Source organism: Microcaecilia unicolor, chromosome 2 (assembly GCF_901765095.1).
Source record: "Microcaecilia unicolor chromosome 2, aMicUni1.1, whole genome shotgun sequence".
Classification (NCBI taxonomy): Eukaryota; Metazoa; Chordata; class Amphibia; order Gymnophiona; family Siphonopidae; genus Microcaecilia; species Microcaecilia unicolor.
This window is the reverse complement of record NC_044032.1, coordinates 15,509,610-15,530,781: the sequence shown is the minus strand read 5'-3', so window position 1 is coordinate 15,530,781 and position 21,172 is coordinate 15,509,610. Positions and strand designations below refer to the sequence as shown.

Genomic DNA, 21,172 nt, shown 5'->3' with positions numbered 1-21,172 from the left:
ATTCGTCCCTCGAAATCTCCAGCCAGTGCGGGATTTTTCTTTGTGGAGAAAAAACATGGAAGTTTGCGCCCTTGCGTTGACTACGGAGGTCTCAATGCTATTACAGTGAAGGACAAATATCCCTTGCCACTCATCTCGGAGATGTTCGATTGCCTTCAAGGAGCCCAAATATTCTACAAGTTGGATCTCAGAGGGGCCTACAACCTCATTCGGATAAGAGAGGGTGATGAGTGTAAGACTGCTTTTAACACTCGTGACGGGTACTACAAGTACTGAGTGATACCCTTTGGCCTGGCTAATGCCCCAGCTGTGTTTCATTCCTTCATGAATTATATTTTTTAGAGACCTCTTGTATATAAGTTTGTTATGATTTATCTAAATGATATTCTTATATTTTCCAGATCTGCTGAAGAACATTATGAACATGTGAAGACTGCATTGCAGCAGTTGAGAGAGAACTAATGTTTTGTGAAACTAGAAAAATGTGAATTTCAACGTTCTGAACTGCCTCTTTTGGGATACATTATTTCGAAAATTTTTGAGTGAATCGGACAGCACTAGTACAGACAGCTCTCAAAAGGCACGGAGAAGGGTTCCACTGATGCAACCAGAAAGAGGGCGATGTTTACTGACCACAGTCCATCAGTTTGGACCAGAAGGAGGCCTGCTCCGAAGATGTGACTTGAGTGGCTGGAAAGAAGAGTGGCCTGGTGGTCACCATAACATAGTAACATAGTAGATGACGGCAGAAAAAAAACCTGCACGGTCCATCCAGTCTGCCCAACAAGATAAACTCATATGTGCTACTTTTTGTGTATACCTTACTTTGATTTGCACCTGTCCTTTTCAGGGCACAGACCGTATAAGTCTGCCCAGCACTATCCCCGCCTTCCAACCACCAGCCCTGCCTCCCACCACCGGCTCTGGCACAGACCGTATAAGTCTGCCCAGCACTATTCCCGCCCCCCAACCACCAGCCCCACCTCCCACCACCGGTTCTGGCACAGACCGTATAAGTCTGCCCAGCACTATCCCCGCCTCCCAAGCACCATCCCCGCATCCCACCACTGGCTCTGGCACAGACCGTATAAGTCTGCCCAGCACTATCCCTGCCTCCAAATCTCCAGTCCCGCCTCCCACCACTGGCTCTGGCACAGACCGTATAAGTCTGCCCAGCACTATCCCTGCCTCCCAACCACCAGCCCCACCTCCCACTACCGGCTCTGCTATCCAATCACGGTTAAGCTCCTGAGGATCCATTCCTTCTGAACAGGATTCCTTTATGTTTATCCCACGCATGTTTGAATTCCGTTACCGTTTTCTTCTCCACCACCTCCCGCAGAAGGGCATTCCAAGCATCCACCACTCTCTCCGTGAAGAAATACTTCCTGATATTTTTCTTGAGTCTGCCCCCCTTCAATCTCATTTCATGTCCTCTCTTTCTACCGCCTTCGCATCTCTGGAAAGGGTTTGTAAGGGGCTAAGAACCAGATAAACCAAAGTTAAATGAGGGGAGAGAAAGCAAGGATAGGAGGATAGGATTGAGATGCAGAGAAAGCAAGGAAATAGAAGGGAGATAGAGAAGAGGAAGGTAAGCAGATAGAAAAGGACAAGGGACTGAAGGTAGGAAGGAGAAGTTCCAAGTAATCATTATAGCAAATGTGAATAAACCGCTAGGAAGGTCTGGTGACCGCACTCTAAAACCACCAGAAACGTATTGTGAGAACCACTGGCTTAGACTATGAGGCAACAACTGTAGGCCGAAGCAAATGATTGACAGCATGACAATGCGTTTTCTATTGCTTTTGGCAGGATGTGCCCAGCAGCAGTAAGAGCTTCCTATTCAAGGAAGCACTTTAAAATCTGTGTACTGGCCAGAAACAGTGCCCCCCAGCCCCAAATGTCATTCTCACCTTGTAGTCATGAGGGATGATGGGAGAGATCTGACGGCAGGTCAGGGTCACATGCTGGCCAGGAAGATGGTAGACAGTCCAGGCGCGAGGATACAGTGCATGGTAAAAGGCGTGGTGGCCAGAATAACCCCAGTTCCAGCTAAGGAGGGTGTATGGCTTCTCCATAGACAGAACCTGCTGATATACGGTCTGTCCATTTCGTCGCAAGCAAACGATGAACTGAAGAGTTACAAAAAGGAGAAAAAATGTCAGTTACACAAGAAGAGACAGACAAAGGTAAAACATCACTCTTAGCCTTTCCCTGACCATCTTCCTTGTCTGTAGCCCAAGAGTCTCTTCTGGCTTTGCCATTAATCATCATGTCCTTCAACTGTGAATTTAATCTGGCCTCACCATGAATTTGTCTCATTCAAAGCCTGACGTCTCCTCAAGACTTGCTTTAATTCCACATGGGGTTGCCAATCAGCTTCTATTTTGCTGACCAGTCAGCTTTCAAAGATGCAGGCCAACAGCCAGTAGGATAGAAAACCAGCCAATGGTAGTGCCAGTTTTCTGCTGACCTCTACCCTCCACCTCCCACTTCCTTCAGCCACTGCTGCCAAACCTCTGTGGGACCTGAAGTAGCAGCTGCGACAGCGGCACGTGCTACCACCGCAGTTTGTTGCCTCTTTCAGCCCTCCCCCCCCTCATATATGTCTTTCTGCTAGGGCTCCTCGCTTTTAGTGAGCCACAACCATAGGCGCCCGGTATAAGAGGCTTGGACAGGCTAAGCCTCCCCTGCTGTGCTCTGAGGGGTTTAAATTGTTGATTTACCTCCATCCTCACAGCAGGAGCTGCAGTGAAAGCCCTCTAGCCTTGTGTAACCAGTTGTAGAAATTGGTTTATGGTTTGTTTACCTTACTGCTGGGAGAGCGGGGGTTGGCTGGGTTGCCAGGGAGATATTTAAGGAGGATGACTTCCTGACCTGCACTGAGAACAGCAGCAGAATCGGACAACCAGACAACAAAGGTAGAAAAGATCATTTTATTTTCATTATAGTGTTTGGAATATGTCCACTTTGAGAATCAGGTGCTCAACATTAAAAGTTTATATTTATTTACTTATTTATGGCATTTTATCCCACATTAATTAGGGTGTTTTGTGGCTCTACATGAGAATTGTGATGATATGATCCCGTTTCATATTGTTGACGGTCTGCATTTTCCGTATGGGTCATGGTATGTTGGTGTATTAGGTTCTGCCCAGTGTAATATTTATGGTGCAGTAAGGTTCTGAGTGTGTTTTTGCACAAAGTTGTGCATAGTGTTTTGTAGTTGAGCGATTGTGCTTAGAATATGCTTTGAGCAACCACTTTATTCTTTGACATACGATACTTATCTAATATCTAAATTTAATAAAAGGTATTAATTGTGACTTTTATTTTTATTTATTTATTTTTTTCTGTGTGTTATCAGACAATTATGGATTTAAGCTCCACCCCTGGCCCCACCCCTAACCCCACCCCCTTTCGCCTCCCCAAACAGTTGGGCCACCGACCGCCTATGGCCACAACCGTGATGACAGGAATAACGTGAACTGCAATGTGATGTGCAGCCTCTTTAGCTCCAGTGCTCTTATGGACTCTGATGCATCATCCCGTCCCTTCTGATACACATTTCCTATTGCCATGGGGACAACAAGTAAGAGCCTGGAAGAACACTTCAGCTGAATAGGCTCCAAGGAATTTACAGTTCAGGTGATTCCTGTCATGGTGTCTTCCATGAAAGGTGGAGTAAGTCCATGGGATTATTATTTATTATTTGTTACATTTGTATCCCACATTTTCCCACCTTTTTGCAGGCTCAATGTGGCTTACATATAACCGTTAATGGCGTTAGCCGATTCCAGTCTGAACAAATACATGGTATGAATGAATACAAAGTGATATTGTGGTAGAATGAGGTGCATGTATGGTAGGTACAATTGGGGGGAACTTAGAGAGGGAAAGGGGGAAGAAGACTCAGGTAATGCCCATTACGGTCTTTGGTTACATTGTGTCGCAAGTGTCCAGGTATTTTTATGTTGGGGTCGGTGGGGTATGCTCTTCTGAACAAGTCTGTCTTTAGTGCTTTCTGAAAATTTAGGTGGTCGAGCGTAGTTTTTACTGCTTTTGGCAATGCGTTCCATAGTTGTGTACTTAGGTAGGAAAAGCTGGTTGCATAGATGGATTTGTATTTGAGTCCTTTGCAGCTTGGGTAGTGGAGGTTTAGGTATGATCGTGCACATTTTGTGGTGTTTCTGGTAGGCAGGCCGATGAGGTCTGTCGTGTATCTCGGTGCCTTGCCGTAAATAATTTTATGAACAGTCGTGCACATTTTGAAAGTGATACGTTCTTTGATTTTTCTCGGAGTGGTTTGGCGCTGTGAAAACGTGTTTTTCCAAATACAAGCCTGGCTGCTGTGTTTTGGGCGGTCTAAAGTTTCTTTATGATTTGATCCTTGCATCCCACATAGATTCCATTACAGTAATCTGCGTGGCTTAGTACCATTGACTGTACCATGTTACGAAATATTTCCCTCGGGAAGAATGGTTTCATGCGTTTGAGTTTCCACATTGAGAAAAACATTTTCTTTATGGTGGATTTCCCTTGGGTCTCTAGAGATAGGTTACGGTCGATTGTTACTCTGAGAATTTTCAGGCTATCTGAGATAGGGAGGATGTATCCTGGGGTGTTAATATTTGTGGGTTTGTATGTATTGTGTTGGGATGAGATGATGAGACAGTGTGTTTTTTCTGTATTGAGTTTTAGTTGGAATGTATTTGTCCATGAGTTCATGATGTTTAAGTTTATCTTGATTTTGTTAGTGATTTCCGCCAGATCGTGCTTGTAGGGGATGTATAATGTAACGTCATCAGCGTAGATAAATGGGTTAAGGCCTTGGGTGGATAAGGTTTTGGCTAGTGGAGTCATCATGAGGTTGAAAAGGATCGGTGATAGTGGTGATCCTTGCGGTACTAAACAGCCTGGTTTCCACGGTGACGATATGTTTGTTTTTGATTTCACTTGATATGTTCTTGTGGTTAGAAAACCCATAATCCAACTGAGAGTGCCACCACTGATTCCAAAGTATGCAAAATTTGACCATATTCTGTCAGCAGGGTATTCACCAGGGGTTGGGTCTAGATCATTAATGAAGTTTTTTATGTCCATGTTGTTCTGAAGTAGTGTTTTGCGTAGGTTTATGATTTTTTCATTGAAATATTTAGCAAGTCTGAAGTTAGGATGTCAGTGTTGGTTGTGGTGACCGCCATTGTGTCTAGTAGTTTGTTCACGAGATGGTACAGTTTCTTCGTGTTTTTGTAGTCTGGCCCAATTTTAGTTTTGTAGTACGACCTTTTGGTCTGTCTTATTGCATATTTGTATTTCCTTTGTAGTTGTTTCCATGCGTTGTGTGTTCATCTTTTATTTTTTTCCATGCGCGTTCCAGTTTCCTAAATTGTGTTTTTAGTTTTTCAGTTCTTCGTTGAACCACAGTATCGAGTTGTGTCTACGTGAAGTTCTTATTTGTAAGGGTGCTATTTGGTCTAGTATGTGTCTGCATCTTTTGTCCCATTCTGAGAGGTAATATATGGATTCCGTTTGTGCTGTCCAATCGTTGTTATATATCTGTTGCCAGAAAATAACCGGGTCTATTTGGCCTCTCATGGTATGAGTTGTGTGTTCTAGTGTGTGGAGAGAACCCCTTTTTCGCCATTTTAGGGATAGGTTTAGTTTGTAATGGTCGGTCCATGGTGTTTCTGTCCATCTAGTTTGTGTTATGGTTAGGTTCTGATCAGTGGACAGTTTGTATGAGCTGAGGTCGAGTGTGTGGCCCTTCGCGTGGGTTGTTTGCATGTAAGGTTGAATAGATGAAGGAAGTCCTTGCAATTTCGTGCGTTGGTAGAGTTTGGGTCTTCAAGGTGAAGGTTAATGTCTCCTAATACTAGTGTATTGGAGTTAGATACACATTGAAAAGAAGTCCGCCTGGCTTTTGTTCCAGTTACATGGTGGTCTGTAGAATAGGACGCAATTTAGGTGGTCGAGCAGGGTTTTATGGTGGATTCTGATTGAGGCTATTTCGAGGTGGGTTGTTAATAGATTCCGCAGTGGTTTCAAGCGTGAGGTGAGATCAGTATATGAGTGCTATGCTCCCTCCTCTTATTTTCTGGTCCAGTGAGTGATTTTGTATCCTGGAGGACATATTAAGATGATAGGGGTCCTTCTGATCATGGATCCAGGTTTCAGTGATGAACAGTAGATCAAGATTCGCTGACGTGATCCAGTCTGTTATTATTGTTGTTTTGTTTACTACGGATCTGGCGTTGACGTAGCCTATTTGAATTTTTTGGTATGGATCTTCTACGTTCGGTGTTATGTGGACTTTTGTTAGTTGTCGTTTCTTGGTTTGTGTGGATTTTTTATGACCTTTCTTTTCATTTTGTTGAGGTTGTACGCTTGTTGGTTCTTTTCCTTTGTTTTGGTTTATGTCGGTTTGGTGTGATGTGGTGTGTCTGGTCCATGTTCGGTTATTGATTAGTATGGGTATATTGTTGATTGATTGATGGTGGGGAAGAAAGGGTGAGGGGCTGGAGCACAGTGGGAGGGGGGGAGTGATGTGAAGAGAGGATGAGGGGTTGGAACATAAGGATTATGAAGAGAGGGCAAGAGGCTGGTGAGTGGGGAGCTGAAGATATGTGCAGAATTACAAAGGGGTATAGAGGTACAGGTGTAGGACCGAGGGTGGGTGTTATGAAGAGAGGGTGAGGGTTCAGGACTATGGAGAAGTGAAGAGAGGGCAAGAGCATGAACAGAAAGTGAGGAGCTGGACCATAGAGAGAGGTTCATCAAGAGAGGGTGTGAGGTTATCTAGATTGTAAGCTCTTGAGCAGAGACCGTCTTTTTGTCTATGGTGTACAGCGCTGCGTATGCCTTGTAGCGCTATAGAAATGATAAGTAGTAGTAGTAGTTCTAGACTACAGGGGTGGGGGGGGGGGGGGGTGAAGAGAGGATGAGGTTCTGGAAAGAGACATGGAGGACTTTGGTGGGAGAAAAGTGATTTGGAAGGCTATGATGGTCTTGACAGGGCCATGAAGAGAGATGCTGGACTTGTGAGGGGAGCGGGGGGGAATTAGAGAGGCATACCAGACATGATGAGGCTGTGGGAATGCACAGATGTTGGACTTGCAGGGAGGGGGAGAATAGGGACACAGATGAGGGCATAGAACCCAACTTTCCAGAATGACTGGGGGTGCTGAATTCATCACAAAATTATCCCTCCTTGGACAAAGTTAAGGTATTTGCTTAATACCATCCACAGCATCTACAGATGGGGGAGATGCTAGACCACCTAGGGAGGAAGGAATTGTGAAACATAAAGGAGATACTGGACATGTTAGGTTGGGGGGGTGAGAATAAGGACACAAGATGGGGCAATGATGGACCACAGAGGGTAAAATAGAAACACAGATCGGAAACACTGGACCACCTTGGCAAGGAGGGATGCTGGAAGTAAGTCAGTTGTTGGAAAAAGAAAAATGGGATGCTGGACCTGGGGAGGAGAAGGAGGTCAGAGGGGAGATGCTGGGCATGGGGGAAAGGAGAGAGAACGGAGAGATACAGAGAGAATGGGAAGGAAAGAGCAATAGGGAATGGGAGTAGGGGGGTAAACGAAAGAGATGGAAAGCTGAAGGTCGATGCAGTAAATAAAAGGAGACTGAGGACTTATTGACAAGAAGGAGAAGTAAAATCTGGATAGAGGAGCAGAAAAATGAATGGAAGAAAGTCAAAAAGAAGAAATTGATACTAAAGATGGATATGGAGGAAAAAGTGAAGAGAGAAAGAGAGAAACATTGTCAATGGACAGGTAATGCTGGGAAGACAAAGGAAACAGAAATCAGAACCTGGGAGGAACACAATTAGAAAAACAAAATGATCAAAGTAAAAAAAAAATAATTTTGTATAATTAGTGGTTAGAATATATCAGCTTTTGGAAAGTATATCTGCCAGGGCCGTTGTTAAACATAGCAGGAGCTCTCGGGACAAAACTTTTGACAGTGGACTCCAAAAAGCAGGCTGTGTTTTCTTCAGCTTCAGGTCACCTTGGTGAGAGTTTGTGTTTTGCATGTGTGATCAAGGCTAAACATGGACTTTCTATGAAAGAATGTGCAGTAATCTGGTTTATTCAATTTTCCTACTAGATGCACTGATTTTCTGGGGCTCACTGCAATATTTACGGTGTTGTCTTTTCCTAGGTAGGGTCCTTGTGCGAGTTTTGGAAATTAGTGCTGTAGTGGTAGCTCCTGAATGACTTTTTGGAGAGGTTTGTACTATTTCACAATATACCTGGATCCCTATATTGAAAAAGGGATGGGATCAAATTAAATGACTTCACTGCTGGAATATGCTTTGAGGTCAACTCCAGAGGTTTAGACGTTAAGATCAACGTTGAGCCGACTACTATGGTCTGGGTCCCATAAATGGCAAAGACAGTTCAGGATCGAGGCTGGATGGAGTAGGCTTCAACAGAAATTTCAGTAGTTGGGAAGTAGAACTGGTGCCAGGCAGATTTCTATGGTCTTTACCTCAAAATTGGCAGGGGAAGATAGAGATTAGGTATGTGTATATCACAGGGCTGCGGAATTGGTACACCTTCGACTTCAATTCCGACTCCTCTATTTTTCTACTGTCCAACTCTGACTCCAACGGATATTAGGCTTTACATTTTTTGTTCTGGATCTAAACTACTGGTAATTATAACTTACCTACAAATGTACTCGATCTGCAGCCCCTCCTTACCTCTCAACCCTCATCTCCCCTTACGTTCCTACCCGTAACCTCCGCTCTCAAGACAAATCCCTCCTTTCAGTACCTTTCTCCACCACCGCCAACTCCAGGCTCCGCCCTTTCTGCCTTGCCTCACCCCACGCGTGGAACAAACTTCCCGAGCTCATAAGCCAGGCCCCCTCCCTGCCCATCTTCAAATCACTGCTTAAAGCCCACCTCTTCAATGTCGCCTTTGGCACCTAACCACTATTCAGGAAATCTAGACTGCCCCACTTGGATTGTCTGCACATTTCGTCCTTTAGATTGTAAGCTCCTTTGAGCAGGGACTGTCCTTCTTTGTTTAATTTGTACAGCGCTGCGTAACCCTAGTAGCGCTCTAGAAATGTTAAGTAGTAGTAGTAGTTTAGATCCAGGACAAATTATATATACAGTGGTGGAAATAAGTATTTGATCCCTTGCTGATTTTGTAAGTTTGCCCACTGACAAAGACATGAGCAGCCCATAATTGAAGGGTAGGTTATTGGTAACAGTGAGAGATAGCACATCACAAATTAAATCCGGAAAATCACATTGTGGAAAGTATATGAATTTATTTGCATTCTGCAGAGGGAAATAAGTATTTAATCCCTCTGGCAAACAAGACCTAATACTTGGTGGCAAAACCCTTGTTGGCAAGCACAGCGGTCAGACGTCTTCTGTAGTTGATGATGAGGTTTGCACACATGTCAGGAGGAATTTTGGTCCACTCCTCTTTGCAGATCATCTCTAAATCATTAAGAGTTCTGGGCTGTCGCTTGGCAACTCGCAGCTTCAGCTCCCTCCATAAGTTTTCAATGGGATTAAGGTCTGGTGACTGGCTAGGCCACTCCATGACCCTAATGTGCTTCTTCCTGAGCCACTCCTTTGTTGCCTTGGCTGTATGTTTTGGGTCATTGTCGTGCTGGAAGACCCAGCCACGACCCATTTTTAAGGCCCTGGCGGAGGGAAGGAGGTTGTCACTCAGAATTGTACGGTACATGGCCCCATCCATTCTCCCATTGATGCGGTGAAGTAGTCCTGTGCCCTTAGCAGAGAAACACCCCCAAAACATAACATTTCCACCTCCATGCTTGACAGTGGGGACGGTGTTCTTTGGGTCATAGGCAGCATTTCTCTTCCTCCAAACACGGCGAGTTGAGTTCATGCCAAAGAGCTCAATTTTTGTCTCATCTGACCACAGCACCTTCTCCCAATCACTCTCGGCATCATCCAGGTGTTCACTGGCAAACTTCAGACGGGCCGTCACATGTGCCTTCCGGAGCAGGGGGACCTTGCGGGCACTGCAGGATTGCAATCCGTTATGTTGTAATGTGTTACCAACGGTTTTCGTGGTGACAGTGGTCCCAGCTGCCTTGAGATCATTGACAAGTTCCCCCCTTGTAGTTGTAGGCTGATTTCTAACCTTCCTCATGATCAAGGATACCCCACGAGGTGAGATTTTGCGTGGAGCCCCAGATCTTTGTCGATTGACAGTCATTTTGTACTTCTTCCATTTTCTTACTATGGCACCAACAGTTGTCTCCTTCTCGCCCAGCGTCTTACTGATGGTTTTGTAGCCCATTCCAGCCTTGTGCAGGTGTATGATCTTGTCCCTGACATCCTTAGACAGCTCCTTGCTCTTGGCCATTTTGTAGAGGTTAGAGTCTGACTGATTCACTGAGTCTGTGGACAGGTGTCTTTCATACAGGTGACCATTGCCGACAGCTGTCTGTCATGCAGGTAACGAGTTGATTTGGAGCATCTACCTGGTCTGTAGGGGCCAGATCTCTTACTGGTTGGTGGGGGATCAAATACTTATTTCCCTCTGCAGAATGCAAATAAATTCATATACTTTCCACAATGTGATTTTCCGGATTTAATTTGTGATGTGCTATCTCTCACTGTTACCAATAACCTACCCTTCAATTATGGGCTGCTCATGTCTTTGTCAGTGGGCAAACTTACAAAATCAGCAAGGGATCAAATACTTATTTCCACCACTGTATATACATATATACAGAGAGAGAGACTGAGAGAGAGAGATTTACCATTTATTTAAAAAATAAAACATGGAAAAGAAAATAAGATAAGATGATACCTTTTTTATTGGACATAACTTAATAAATTTCTTGATTAGCTTTCGAAGGTTGCCCTACTTCATCAGGTCGGAAATAAGCAAATGTTGGTAGATGACAGTATATATAAGTGAACCATCAAAGCATTTCAGTGACAGTCTAACAGGATGGGGGTGGATGGGTGAGAGACAGGAAGAGTCGGGAGGATGAGGGACAGGGAGATATGCATGGAGACAGGAGGGTGACAAAGCAGTACAATTTTCACGTTTCACTTATATATTGTCTGATGTGGTCTGCATGGGCTAAAGAATGCAATGCTACTGTCGCTGTGGTTATGTTTGGGGGAAGGCATGGGATAGAGCTGGTCAGAGCTCAGGGTTTTTCTCCGTCATAAAAATTGACAACCCCAATTCTGAAATCTTTTCCAGTTTCATTCTCAGTCTTAGATAGAATCAAATGCTTCTCCTAGTGTCTCCCGGATTTCCTCTAATGCTGTTATATTTCCTAGTCTTACTCCAAGTCTAGTTCAAAGCTGTCTCTTTTCTAGTGAGACACTGAGCCTGAAGTCTCTACTGGACTTGGCAGAGGTCCTCCAGCATCTGTTGTGGACCTCACTCCAACCATAAACTTTCTCCAGATCTTGGCCGGAATCTCACCCAAAGTCAGATGTCTCTTCTGGCCTCAAGTAAAAGTCTCACATACTGTTAAATATCTCTCTAGGCCTTGATGAGACTTGCCCACGGTAGTCTCTCCAGCTTCAGCCCAATGACTCTCCCTTCAATCCTCATTCCAACTCTGAAATATTTTCCCACTCTTGCCCAGTCTCTCACCCAAAACTCATCTTTCCCACTGCCATCTTGATTAGATTCTCTCAGCTTGTCAAAAGTATTTTATTTAATTTTAAAGCCACCATTCAAAAGTCATCAAAGAGGCTTTATTTATTCACTCACCTGATCGTCAATGACTGTTTTATATTGGTACAGTCCTGGATTTAACTGCCACCGACAGAATTCCCCTCGCCAGCCTCGTGTGATGGTACCTCCCCCAAAGCCACCCAGTGGTGCTCCTAGAACAAATCAGAAATGTGTACATACCTCAGATTTTGTGTGCACTACTGACACAGGGAGCACACAGACTGAGTTACCCATCATTTTGCAGGAAAAGGACAGGATGGATATTGTCTTACTCCCAGAGAAGCCAGGAATTGTGCCTGCTTACTCTGGAAGGAGGAGATAAGAGTCATGGGTGAGGACCATGACTCAATACCAATGTCAAGTTGGTCGAGTCAGGTCAACATTCAGGATCTGTGGGCTGAGAAATCTGGACAGAGGAACTTGTTCATTCATAATCTACCAGGATTCAGTTTAGGACAGATGCATACTATTGCTACTTTAGTGAAGGCAAGTCTGAACCTCGCTCATATAGCCAACGCGATTGCTGCCTCTTGGGTCACGATTTTCTGGAATGCTTGAGCAACAAAAGTGTCAATATAAAGTTTCATCTTCATGCTGCAAAGCGAGGCAGCTGTGGGTAGCTCAGAATCCTCCATCACCTGTGGCTGTAGTTCCCTAGACCCATCCCAGCCATAGCTCAGGCACGGAGCTGCACAGCAACTCTGTTGAAAATACATACCGTAAATCTGGCGCAGTGGAATGGAGTTCAGCATATCGATAAATGGAGCCTTCTTCTCTACATAGGTCTTCCTGCACCAGAACCGAAAATACCTGCCAGAACGAAAGGGACAAGACATTGGTGAGTGGTCCAATAACGTCAGCACTGCGCCATCACCTCCTTCTCACCTCCACATATGTACAGCAACCAAGAGAATTCCATTGTGCTCCTACTAACGACCAACCTGATTTGCTCAGCAAAATATGTGCCTAATTTTGAGAGGGTTAACAGTGAAGGAGCAACCTAGTGATTAGAGCAGCAGGCTGAGAACTAGGGAAGCCAACATTCAAATCCTACTGCATGGGCAACTCACTGAACCCTCCTCCATTGCATCATCCAGAAACAGAAAAATACCTACTGTATCTGAACATAACCTACCTTGAACTTCTAGTGAAAATGTGCGAGTTCAATCCAAATCCCTAATAATGCATGTTAATAACAGTACAGCATTTTACATTGTAAGCGCTCTCTGTCTTCAGCTAAACCCAAATAAACAGATCCCTGTAAACTGGAGAATTTATAGCAGAATGCTGTTACCTGGGAGTACATAAGTACATAAGTAATGCCATACTGGGAAAAGACCAAGGGTCCATCGAGCCCAGCATCTTGTCCACGACAGCGGCCAATCCAGGCCAAGGGCACCTGGCAAGCTTCCCAAACGTACAAACATTCTATACATGTTATTCCTGGAATTTTGGATTTTTCCCAGTCCGTTTAGTAGCGGTTTATGGACTTGTCCTTTAGGAAACCGTCCAACCCCTTTTTAAACTCTGCTAAGCTAACCGCCTTCACCACTTTCTCCGGCAACGAATTCCAGAGTTTAATTACACGTTGGGTGAAGAAAAATTTTCTCCGATTTGTTTTAAATTTACTACACTGTAGTTTCATCGCATGCCCCCTAGTCCTAGTATTTTTGGAAAGCGTGAACAGACGCTTCACATCCACCTGTTCCACTCCACTCATTATTTTATATACCTCTATCATGTCTCCCCTCAGCCGTCTCTTCTCCAAGCTACAAGTACTATTTGTTCTACCACTAGTTGGTTGTGTATCCCAGAAATAAGCAGAGGAGTTTCCCCCAAGTCCATTTTAATAACGGTCTATGGACTTTTCCTTTAGGAAGCCGTCCAAACCTTTTTTAACCCCCCCCCCCCCCCCCCCCCCCGCTAAGCTAACCGCCTTTACCACATTCTCTGGCAACGAATTCCAGAGTTTAATTACACGTTGGGTGAAGAAAAATTTTCTCCGATTTGTTTTAAATTTACTACACTGTAGTTTCATCGCATGCCCCCTAGTCCTAGTATTTTTGGAAAGCGTGAACAGACGCTTCACATCCACCTGTTCCACTCCACTCATTATTTTATATACCTCTATCATGTCTCCCCTCAGCCGTCTCTTCTCCAAGCTGAATAGCCCTAGCCTCCTTAGTCTTTCTTCATAGGGAAGTCGTCCCATCCCCGCTATCATTTTAGTCGCCCTTCGCTGCACCTTTTCCAATTCTACTATATCTTTCTTGAGATGCGGCGACCAGAATTGAACACAATACTCAAGGTGCGGTCGCACCATGGAGCGATACAACGGCATTATAACATCCTTCCAGGATGGTCTTTGCTCTACAGAGATGTAATTTATGCTTTTGTTTCTAAACTGAACGTTATGCCTCTATTTCCTTTGCACTTGTGTAAGTAAATAAGTCCTACTTCCCTGCATTGTCATACTCATTTGCCCTCCTCACTGCTTCCAGAATCCAAGAAAACAAATAAAACTCATGAATCCATCACATCAACCACTTGATCAGATACCAGATCCAATGGTTATTATAGGAGATGCTAATTCAGAGGTTTCCAATGGTCAGACTTTTGTACTTTTCGAATGATAAAAAACAATCGATTCACTTCTACTCATTTTACACCACCACTGCATACTCTGTCCGGCAACCAGTGTCTTCCCTCGGCCGTCTCTTCTTCAATGCACAGCAAACATCACAAGATTAACTTGTAACTTTTATCTTATCCTTATGTGTCCTTCTGTCTGTCCTTCCCTTATCCTTATTGGTCCTGTCTGTTTGTCCTGATTTAGATTGTAAGCTCTTTTGAGCAGGGACTGTCTTCTTCATGCTCAACTGTAAAGCGCTGCGTACGACTGGTAGCGCTATAGAAGTGATTTATAGTAGAAAGCATTTCTGCACCGAAACACAGCTGTGTCGAGTCAGAGTCAAGTGTGTTTATTGGAATAAAGGTTTGATTTTCAACATACGTCTGCTCCGGTTTCTTGGAAGAGCCCTACTTTTCCTACTCTCTGCTTTGTGCTTTTCTCTCCACCTTTGTGATGGTTCTTCCCCGCAAAGCAACAGAACGACAGCTTTACAAATGCCAATGACATTTGCTGTCTTTGCAGAGTCGCAAGCCTTGACAGACTATGACAGCCAAAAAAAAATGGACTGAAAGCTGCCCAACCTTTAGTATAAATAGATCAGTCCTAACTCAGTGACCAGATATCGCTTTATACATCACTGCTTTCCAATTCCAGAATAAGACTTTACGGAAATAAACAGATATCCCTATTTCACGCCCACTCAAATCACAATTTTGCTCTGATGATTCAGCTCCGTAGACGTTTTTAACGGAGATTGACAAATGATAATTTGAATTTCTAAAGCACCTTTCTCAACATGCTTTCATATTCATTTTGCATGTCCTGAAGCACTGATTGGCTATGTCTGTGCCGGAGGCTGGGTTGAGCGTCTCTGCTCTACTGCACATCATGCAGTCAGTAGACAAGAAGGGATTAAAATTTTAATCCCTGGAATGTTTTTGATTCACAAGTTAATGTTGTTCTACCCGTTACACCACTTCCCTTTTTTTTCCTTCCCAATAACTAGAACTGTCTCCTACAATAAAGCATTTCAATGTCATAACAATCAATTCCCTACACCTAAATTACCTAGTCACATTCCTAGGACCAAATCTACTCCAGACACACAACTAATGAATTCATCATCACTGATCACACCCTACAGTGAAAATACAACATACCATAATAATATACCTTGTTGCGTTCCTGTGCCAGGAGTCATTCCAACACAAATAAAGGCAAAAAAGGGACCAGTTACTCCTCCTACTCTGCCCAAAATTGTTCTCATGTTCATGATCAAACCAAGGATGCAGCTAAAGCTTCTATATTTGAGTGATTAGAAGTTGCAAGTTTAGATGCTTCTCTTTCCAGCTCATTAGAGTTTCTCTGAGGACACAGAACAGTTCTGCGTTTATCAGTGCTGTTGTGGTAATACCTTAGCAAGTTTTAAATGATTGAAAAACTCAAAAATACTTAGATGGAGACAACAGTCCAGAGGCAACTGGTTAGTGGTTGTATGTGTGCCTGATGCAAAGAGCTCCTAGCTCTCAGAGACCAGGTTTGTTCTCTTGAGGCTAGAGTAGAAGACTTGGAGGAGCTGAGAGAGACAGAGAGGTACATAGAGGAGACCTACAGAGACCTTGCAGAGAAGTCCCACTTCCAGTCTGGCAGCCCCTGGGCTGCCACAGAGGAGGGAAGTCTCCTAGAAAGAGAGCATCACCCTGGTGAAGTAGGAAAAGACTTTCAAGGGTGATGACGCAGAGGAACTGAAAGAAATCTGGGTGAAGATGTACTGAGCCAAACTGACAAATTAAAGAGTAGTAAATCACCTGGATCAGATGGCATACATTCAAGGGTACTAAAAGAACTCAAGCATGAAACTGCTGATCTGCTGTTAGTAATATGTAATCTATCATTAAAATAATTTGTTGTATCTGAAGACTGAAGAGTGGCCAATGTGACGCCGATTATTTAAAAGGGTTCCAAGGTGACCTGGGAAAATACAGACTGGTAAGCCTGATGTCAGTGCCAGGCAAAATAGAGGAAACTATTATAAAGAATAAAATTACAGAACACATAGACAAACAAGGTTTAATGGGACAGAGTTAGCATGGGTTTAGCCGAGGGAAGTCTTGCCTCACTAGTTTGCTTCAATTTTTTCAAAGCGTGAATAAACCTCATCCACACCCTTGTCACCTCTCGCTTGGATTATTGCAATTTACTTCTCACTGGTCTTCCGCTCAGTCATCTCTCTCCTCTCCAGTCTGTCCAAAATTCTGCAGCACGACTTATTTTCCGCCAAAATCGTTATACCCACACTAGCCCACTTCTCAAGTCACTTCACTGGCTCCCTGTCTGCTTCCATATACAGTTCAAACTTCTCTTACTGACCTTTAAATGCATCCATTCTGCAGCCCCCCATTACCGCTCCACTCTCATCTCTCCCTAAATTCCTCCCCGTGACCTCTGCTAGCTGAACAAATCTCTCATCGTCCCCCTTCTCCTCTACAGCTAACTCCAGGCTTCGTTCCTTTTCTCTCGCGGCACCTTATGCCTGGAGTAAACTTCCTGAGCCTGTACATCTAGCTCCATCTCTACCTGTTTTCAAATCTATGCTGAAAACCCACCTTTTCACTACTGCTTTTGACTCCTAGCTACTACTCAATTGCCCTCCCCTTGTTCCTTCTCACCCAGTACTTCCCTCGCCCTTAATTGTCTTGTCTGTCTGTATTTTTACATTGTAAGCTCTATTGAGCAGGGACTGTCTCTCTGTGTCAGGTGTTCAGCGCTGCGTGCGTCTGGTAGCGCTATACAAATGCTAATAATTATAATAATAGATAAAGGTGAGCCAGTTGATGTAGGGTATCTAGATTTTCAGAAAGATTTTGATAAAGTTCTTCATGAGAGACTCCTGAGAAAATTAGAGTCATGGGAGAGGAGGCAAGGAATTAGGATTAGGAACTGGACAGAAAATAGAGGGTACAGTTAAAAGGTAATTTTTCTCAATGGAGGAGAGTGAACAGTGGACTGTTGCAGGGATTTAGTACTGGGACTGGTGCCATTTAACATATTTATAAATGATATAGATATCAGAATGATGAACGAGGCGATTAATTTGCAGAGGACACAAAACTATTCAAGTTTGTTGAAACACATGCGGACTGTGAAATTTTGCAGGAAGACCTTAGGAGATTGGAAGACTGCCAACTCCAGACTTCGCGCCTTCTGTCTCGCTGCACCCTACGCATGGAATAAACTTCCTGAGCCCCTACGTCTTGCCCCATCCTTGGCCACCTTTAAATCTAGACTGAAAGCCCACCTCTTTAACATTGCTTTTGACTCGTAACCACTTGTAACCACTCGCCTCCACCTACCCTCCTCTCTTCCTTCCCGTTCACATTAATTGATTTGATTTGCTTACTTTATTTATTTTTTGTCTATTACATTGTAAGCTCTTTGAGCAGGGACTGTCTTTCTTCTATGTTTGTGCAGCGCTGCGTATGCCTTGTAGCGCTATAGAAATGCTAAATAGTAGTAGTAGTAGTAGTCTCTTGTAATCAGAGGTGATATTGTGATGTCATAATGCCTCAGGCCACCAATAAGAGCCAACCTCATCAGTGATGTCACAATGGCTTGATTGTCCTATACTTGGCTCACTTTTATTACATAGCTCTTTGAGCAGGGACTGTCTTTCTTCTATGTTTGTGCAGCGCTGCGTACGCCTTGTAGCGCTATAGAAATGCTAAATAGTAGTAGTAGTAGTAATGTGTGGTGGCGGCAAAACAAACAGGATGCTAGGAATTATTAGGAAAGGGAAGATGAATAAGAACGAAAATACTATAATGCATCTGTATCGCTCCATGGTGAGATCGAACCTTGAGTACTGCGTTCAGTTCTGGTCACCATATCTCAAAAAACATACAGCAGAATTATAAAAGGTTCAAAGAAGAGAACCCAAAAGGATAAAGGGGGTGGAACTCCTCTTGTATGAAGAAAGGCTAAAGAGGTTAGGGCTCTTCAGCTTGGAAAAGAGACAAATAAGCGGAGATACGATTGAGGTCTACAAAATCCTGAGTGATGTAGAACGAGTAGAAGTAAACTGATTTTTTTTACTCGTTCCAAAAGTAGAAAGACTAAGGGACAGTCAAGGAAGTTACATGGAAATACTTTTAAACCAAATAGGAGGAAATATTTTTTTCATTAATGAATAGTTAAGCTCTGGAACTCTTTGCTGAAGGATGTGGTAACAGCGGTTAGCGTATCTGCGTTTAAAAAAGGTTTGGACAAGTTCCTGGAGATAAAGTCCATAGTCTGCTATTGCAAAAGACATGGGGAAGCTACTGCTTGTCCTGGGATTGGTAGCATGGAACGTTGCCACGATTTGGGTTTCTGCCAAGTACTTCTGACCTAGCTTGGTCACTGTTGGAAACAGAATACTGGGCTAGATGAACCACTGGTCTGACCAAATATGATTACTCTTATGTTCTAATCAGATATATTTTTGACTATCTAGTTAAAGATAACCAGACAGCTTAATTATCTTTAAGCAGATATCCCATCACAGATTTAGATGAAGCCATTCATCAAATTGTTATAAGAACATAAAAACGGAGATACCATTGCCAGATGGTTTCAATGTGCTGGATGTTGACTGGGACATCCCAGGAACTGGTGAACTTGCCGCCACATGGTTAGAGCAGCGGGCTGAAACCAGAGAAGACATGGTTCGAATCCTGATTCTTCCAACGACTCTTCTTTTGACACTGGGCAAGGCACTTTTATTTTTGTTACATTTGTACCCCGCGCTTTCCCACTCATGGCAGGCTCAATGCGGCTTACATGGGGCAATGGAGGGTTAAGTGACTTGCCCAGAGTCACAAGGAGCTGCCTGTGCCGGGAATCGAACTCAGTTCCTCAGTTCCCCAGGACCAGAGTCCACCACCCTAACCACTAGGCCACTCCTCCACTGTTGCTACTATTTGAGATTCTACATGGAATGTTGCTATTCCACTAGCAATATTCCATGTAGAAGTCGGCCCTTGCAGATCACCAATGTGGCCGCGCAGAAACAGAAGCCTGCGCAGCCTTCTACATGGAATGTTGCTAGTGGAATAGCAACATTCCATGTAGAATCTCCAATAGAAGCAACATTCCATGTAGAATCTCCAATAGTAGCAACAGAATCTCAGTAGTAGCAACATTCCATGTAGAATCTCCAATAGTAGCAACATTCCATGTAGAATCTCCAATAGTATCTATTTTATTTTTGTTACATTTGTACCCTGCGCTTTCCCACTCATGGCAGGCTCAATGCGGCTTACATGGGGCAATGGAGGGTTAAGTGACTTGCCCAGAGTCACAAGGAGCTGCCTGTGCCTGAAGTGGGAATCCAACTCAGTTCCTCAGTTCCCCAGGACCAAAGTCCACCACCCTAACCACTAGGCCACTCCTCCACTCCTCACCCTCCATTGTCTCAGGTTCAACTTGGAAGATGTTAAGTGGATTTACAATCTAAGGGGTGCTCTTACTAAGCAGGTAAAAGCATCAGAGCATTCTTTTCACGTGCGCTGAGGTCCCCTTATACTTGTTAATTCTTCTGCCCTCCCCACCCCAATAGAATGTTCCACACACTCCTACAGTTAGGGAGAGAATAAGCGAAGGCCACGCAGAGATGAGAAAATATTCCCTTTATTACTTACCAAGCAAGAAAACGGACTACGATTCTTTTCTCACGAGAGAGTTACAACAAAGCTGCAGAGGAGTGCTATCTCCGAGTACTTCTCCAATTTTGTCTTGCTAGCTATCATTTTTTTATACTCTTCTACATTATACAAGCTCAAACAGTTCGTTAGCATTAGTTTCGACCACAAATGTTGATAGTTATTAGTTTCAACCACACTGATCAAGATTATTGGACAGGGCTAACGCTACATCATAGTGATCAGCATGTTCCATTTTGCCAGCAACCATTTACCTATGTTCCAGTCCTAATAATAGAAAAAGTTCCCTACACCACATTCTTTAGTAAACACCTTGTATGGAAAATTGCTTCATGTTCTCCTTTCAGCAAGCCTGTCACTAGAGCTCATGAGCATCTGGGTCGCACAGAGGACATGAATTTTAGGTCTGGCTGACAGCTTCAGACCTCTGAACCTGTTTTTGGAAGGGACTGGTTAGGTTCATTATATACCGTATTTTTCGGACTATAAGGCGCACCGGACCATAAGACGCACCTAGGTTTTAGAGGAGGGAAATAGGAAAAAATTTTTTTTTCCTTTTTCCCTCCTCTAAAACCTAGGTGCTCTGGTGCGTCTTCTCCGAGTTCGGGATCGCCCTCCCCTACTCATATCACGCGATGTTCTCTGGTGGTCTAGTGACGTCAGGGCAGGAAAGAGCCCCCTCTTTCCTGCCCAGCGCGCTGCTCTCCGTCCTCCTGTATGCTGCCTGACGGTCTCGGCGAGATTCAAAATGGCCGCCGAGAATTGAAGTCACTAGACCACCAGGGAAGATCGCGTGACGTGAGTAGGGGAGAAGTGGTGACAGGGCCGGGGGGAGGGCGATCCCGAACTCGGGGGGGAGGGCGGGAGGGAGGGAAATCGGTACCTTCGGACTATAAGACGCACCCCCCATTTTCCTCCCAAATTTTGGGGGAAAAAAGTGCGTCTTATAGTCCGAAAAATACGGTACATACTGCAGCGAGTAAAAAGCTGTCGTTTGCTCTCAAAAAGAAATGGCCGTGCAGCCAATTTGAGGAGGGGGAGGAACAGTTACCGCCACCCATTAAGGTGGTGCTAAGGGCTTCCGTGCTAACCTGTCAGTAACCGGGAAGCGCCACTGCT

General features: G+C 44.1%; 1 protein-coding gene across 1 annotated transcript in view; it reads right to left on the bottom strand.

Annotated features, from left to right (window-relative positions):
• GBA2 (glucosylceramidase beta 2) overlaps nt 1-21,172 on the bottom strand; it is a 169,209-nt gene that overhangs the window by 99,548 nt on the left and 48,489 nt on the right. The window contains 3 exon segments of the mRNA XM_030192800.1: nt 1,914-2,132; nt 11,759-11,874; nt 12,441-12,532. Coding sequence (XP_030048660.1) covers nt 1,914-2,132; nt 11,759-11,874; nt 12,441-12,532 — 427 coding nt within the window.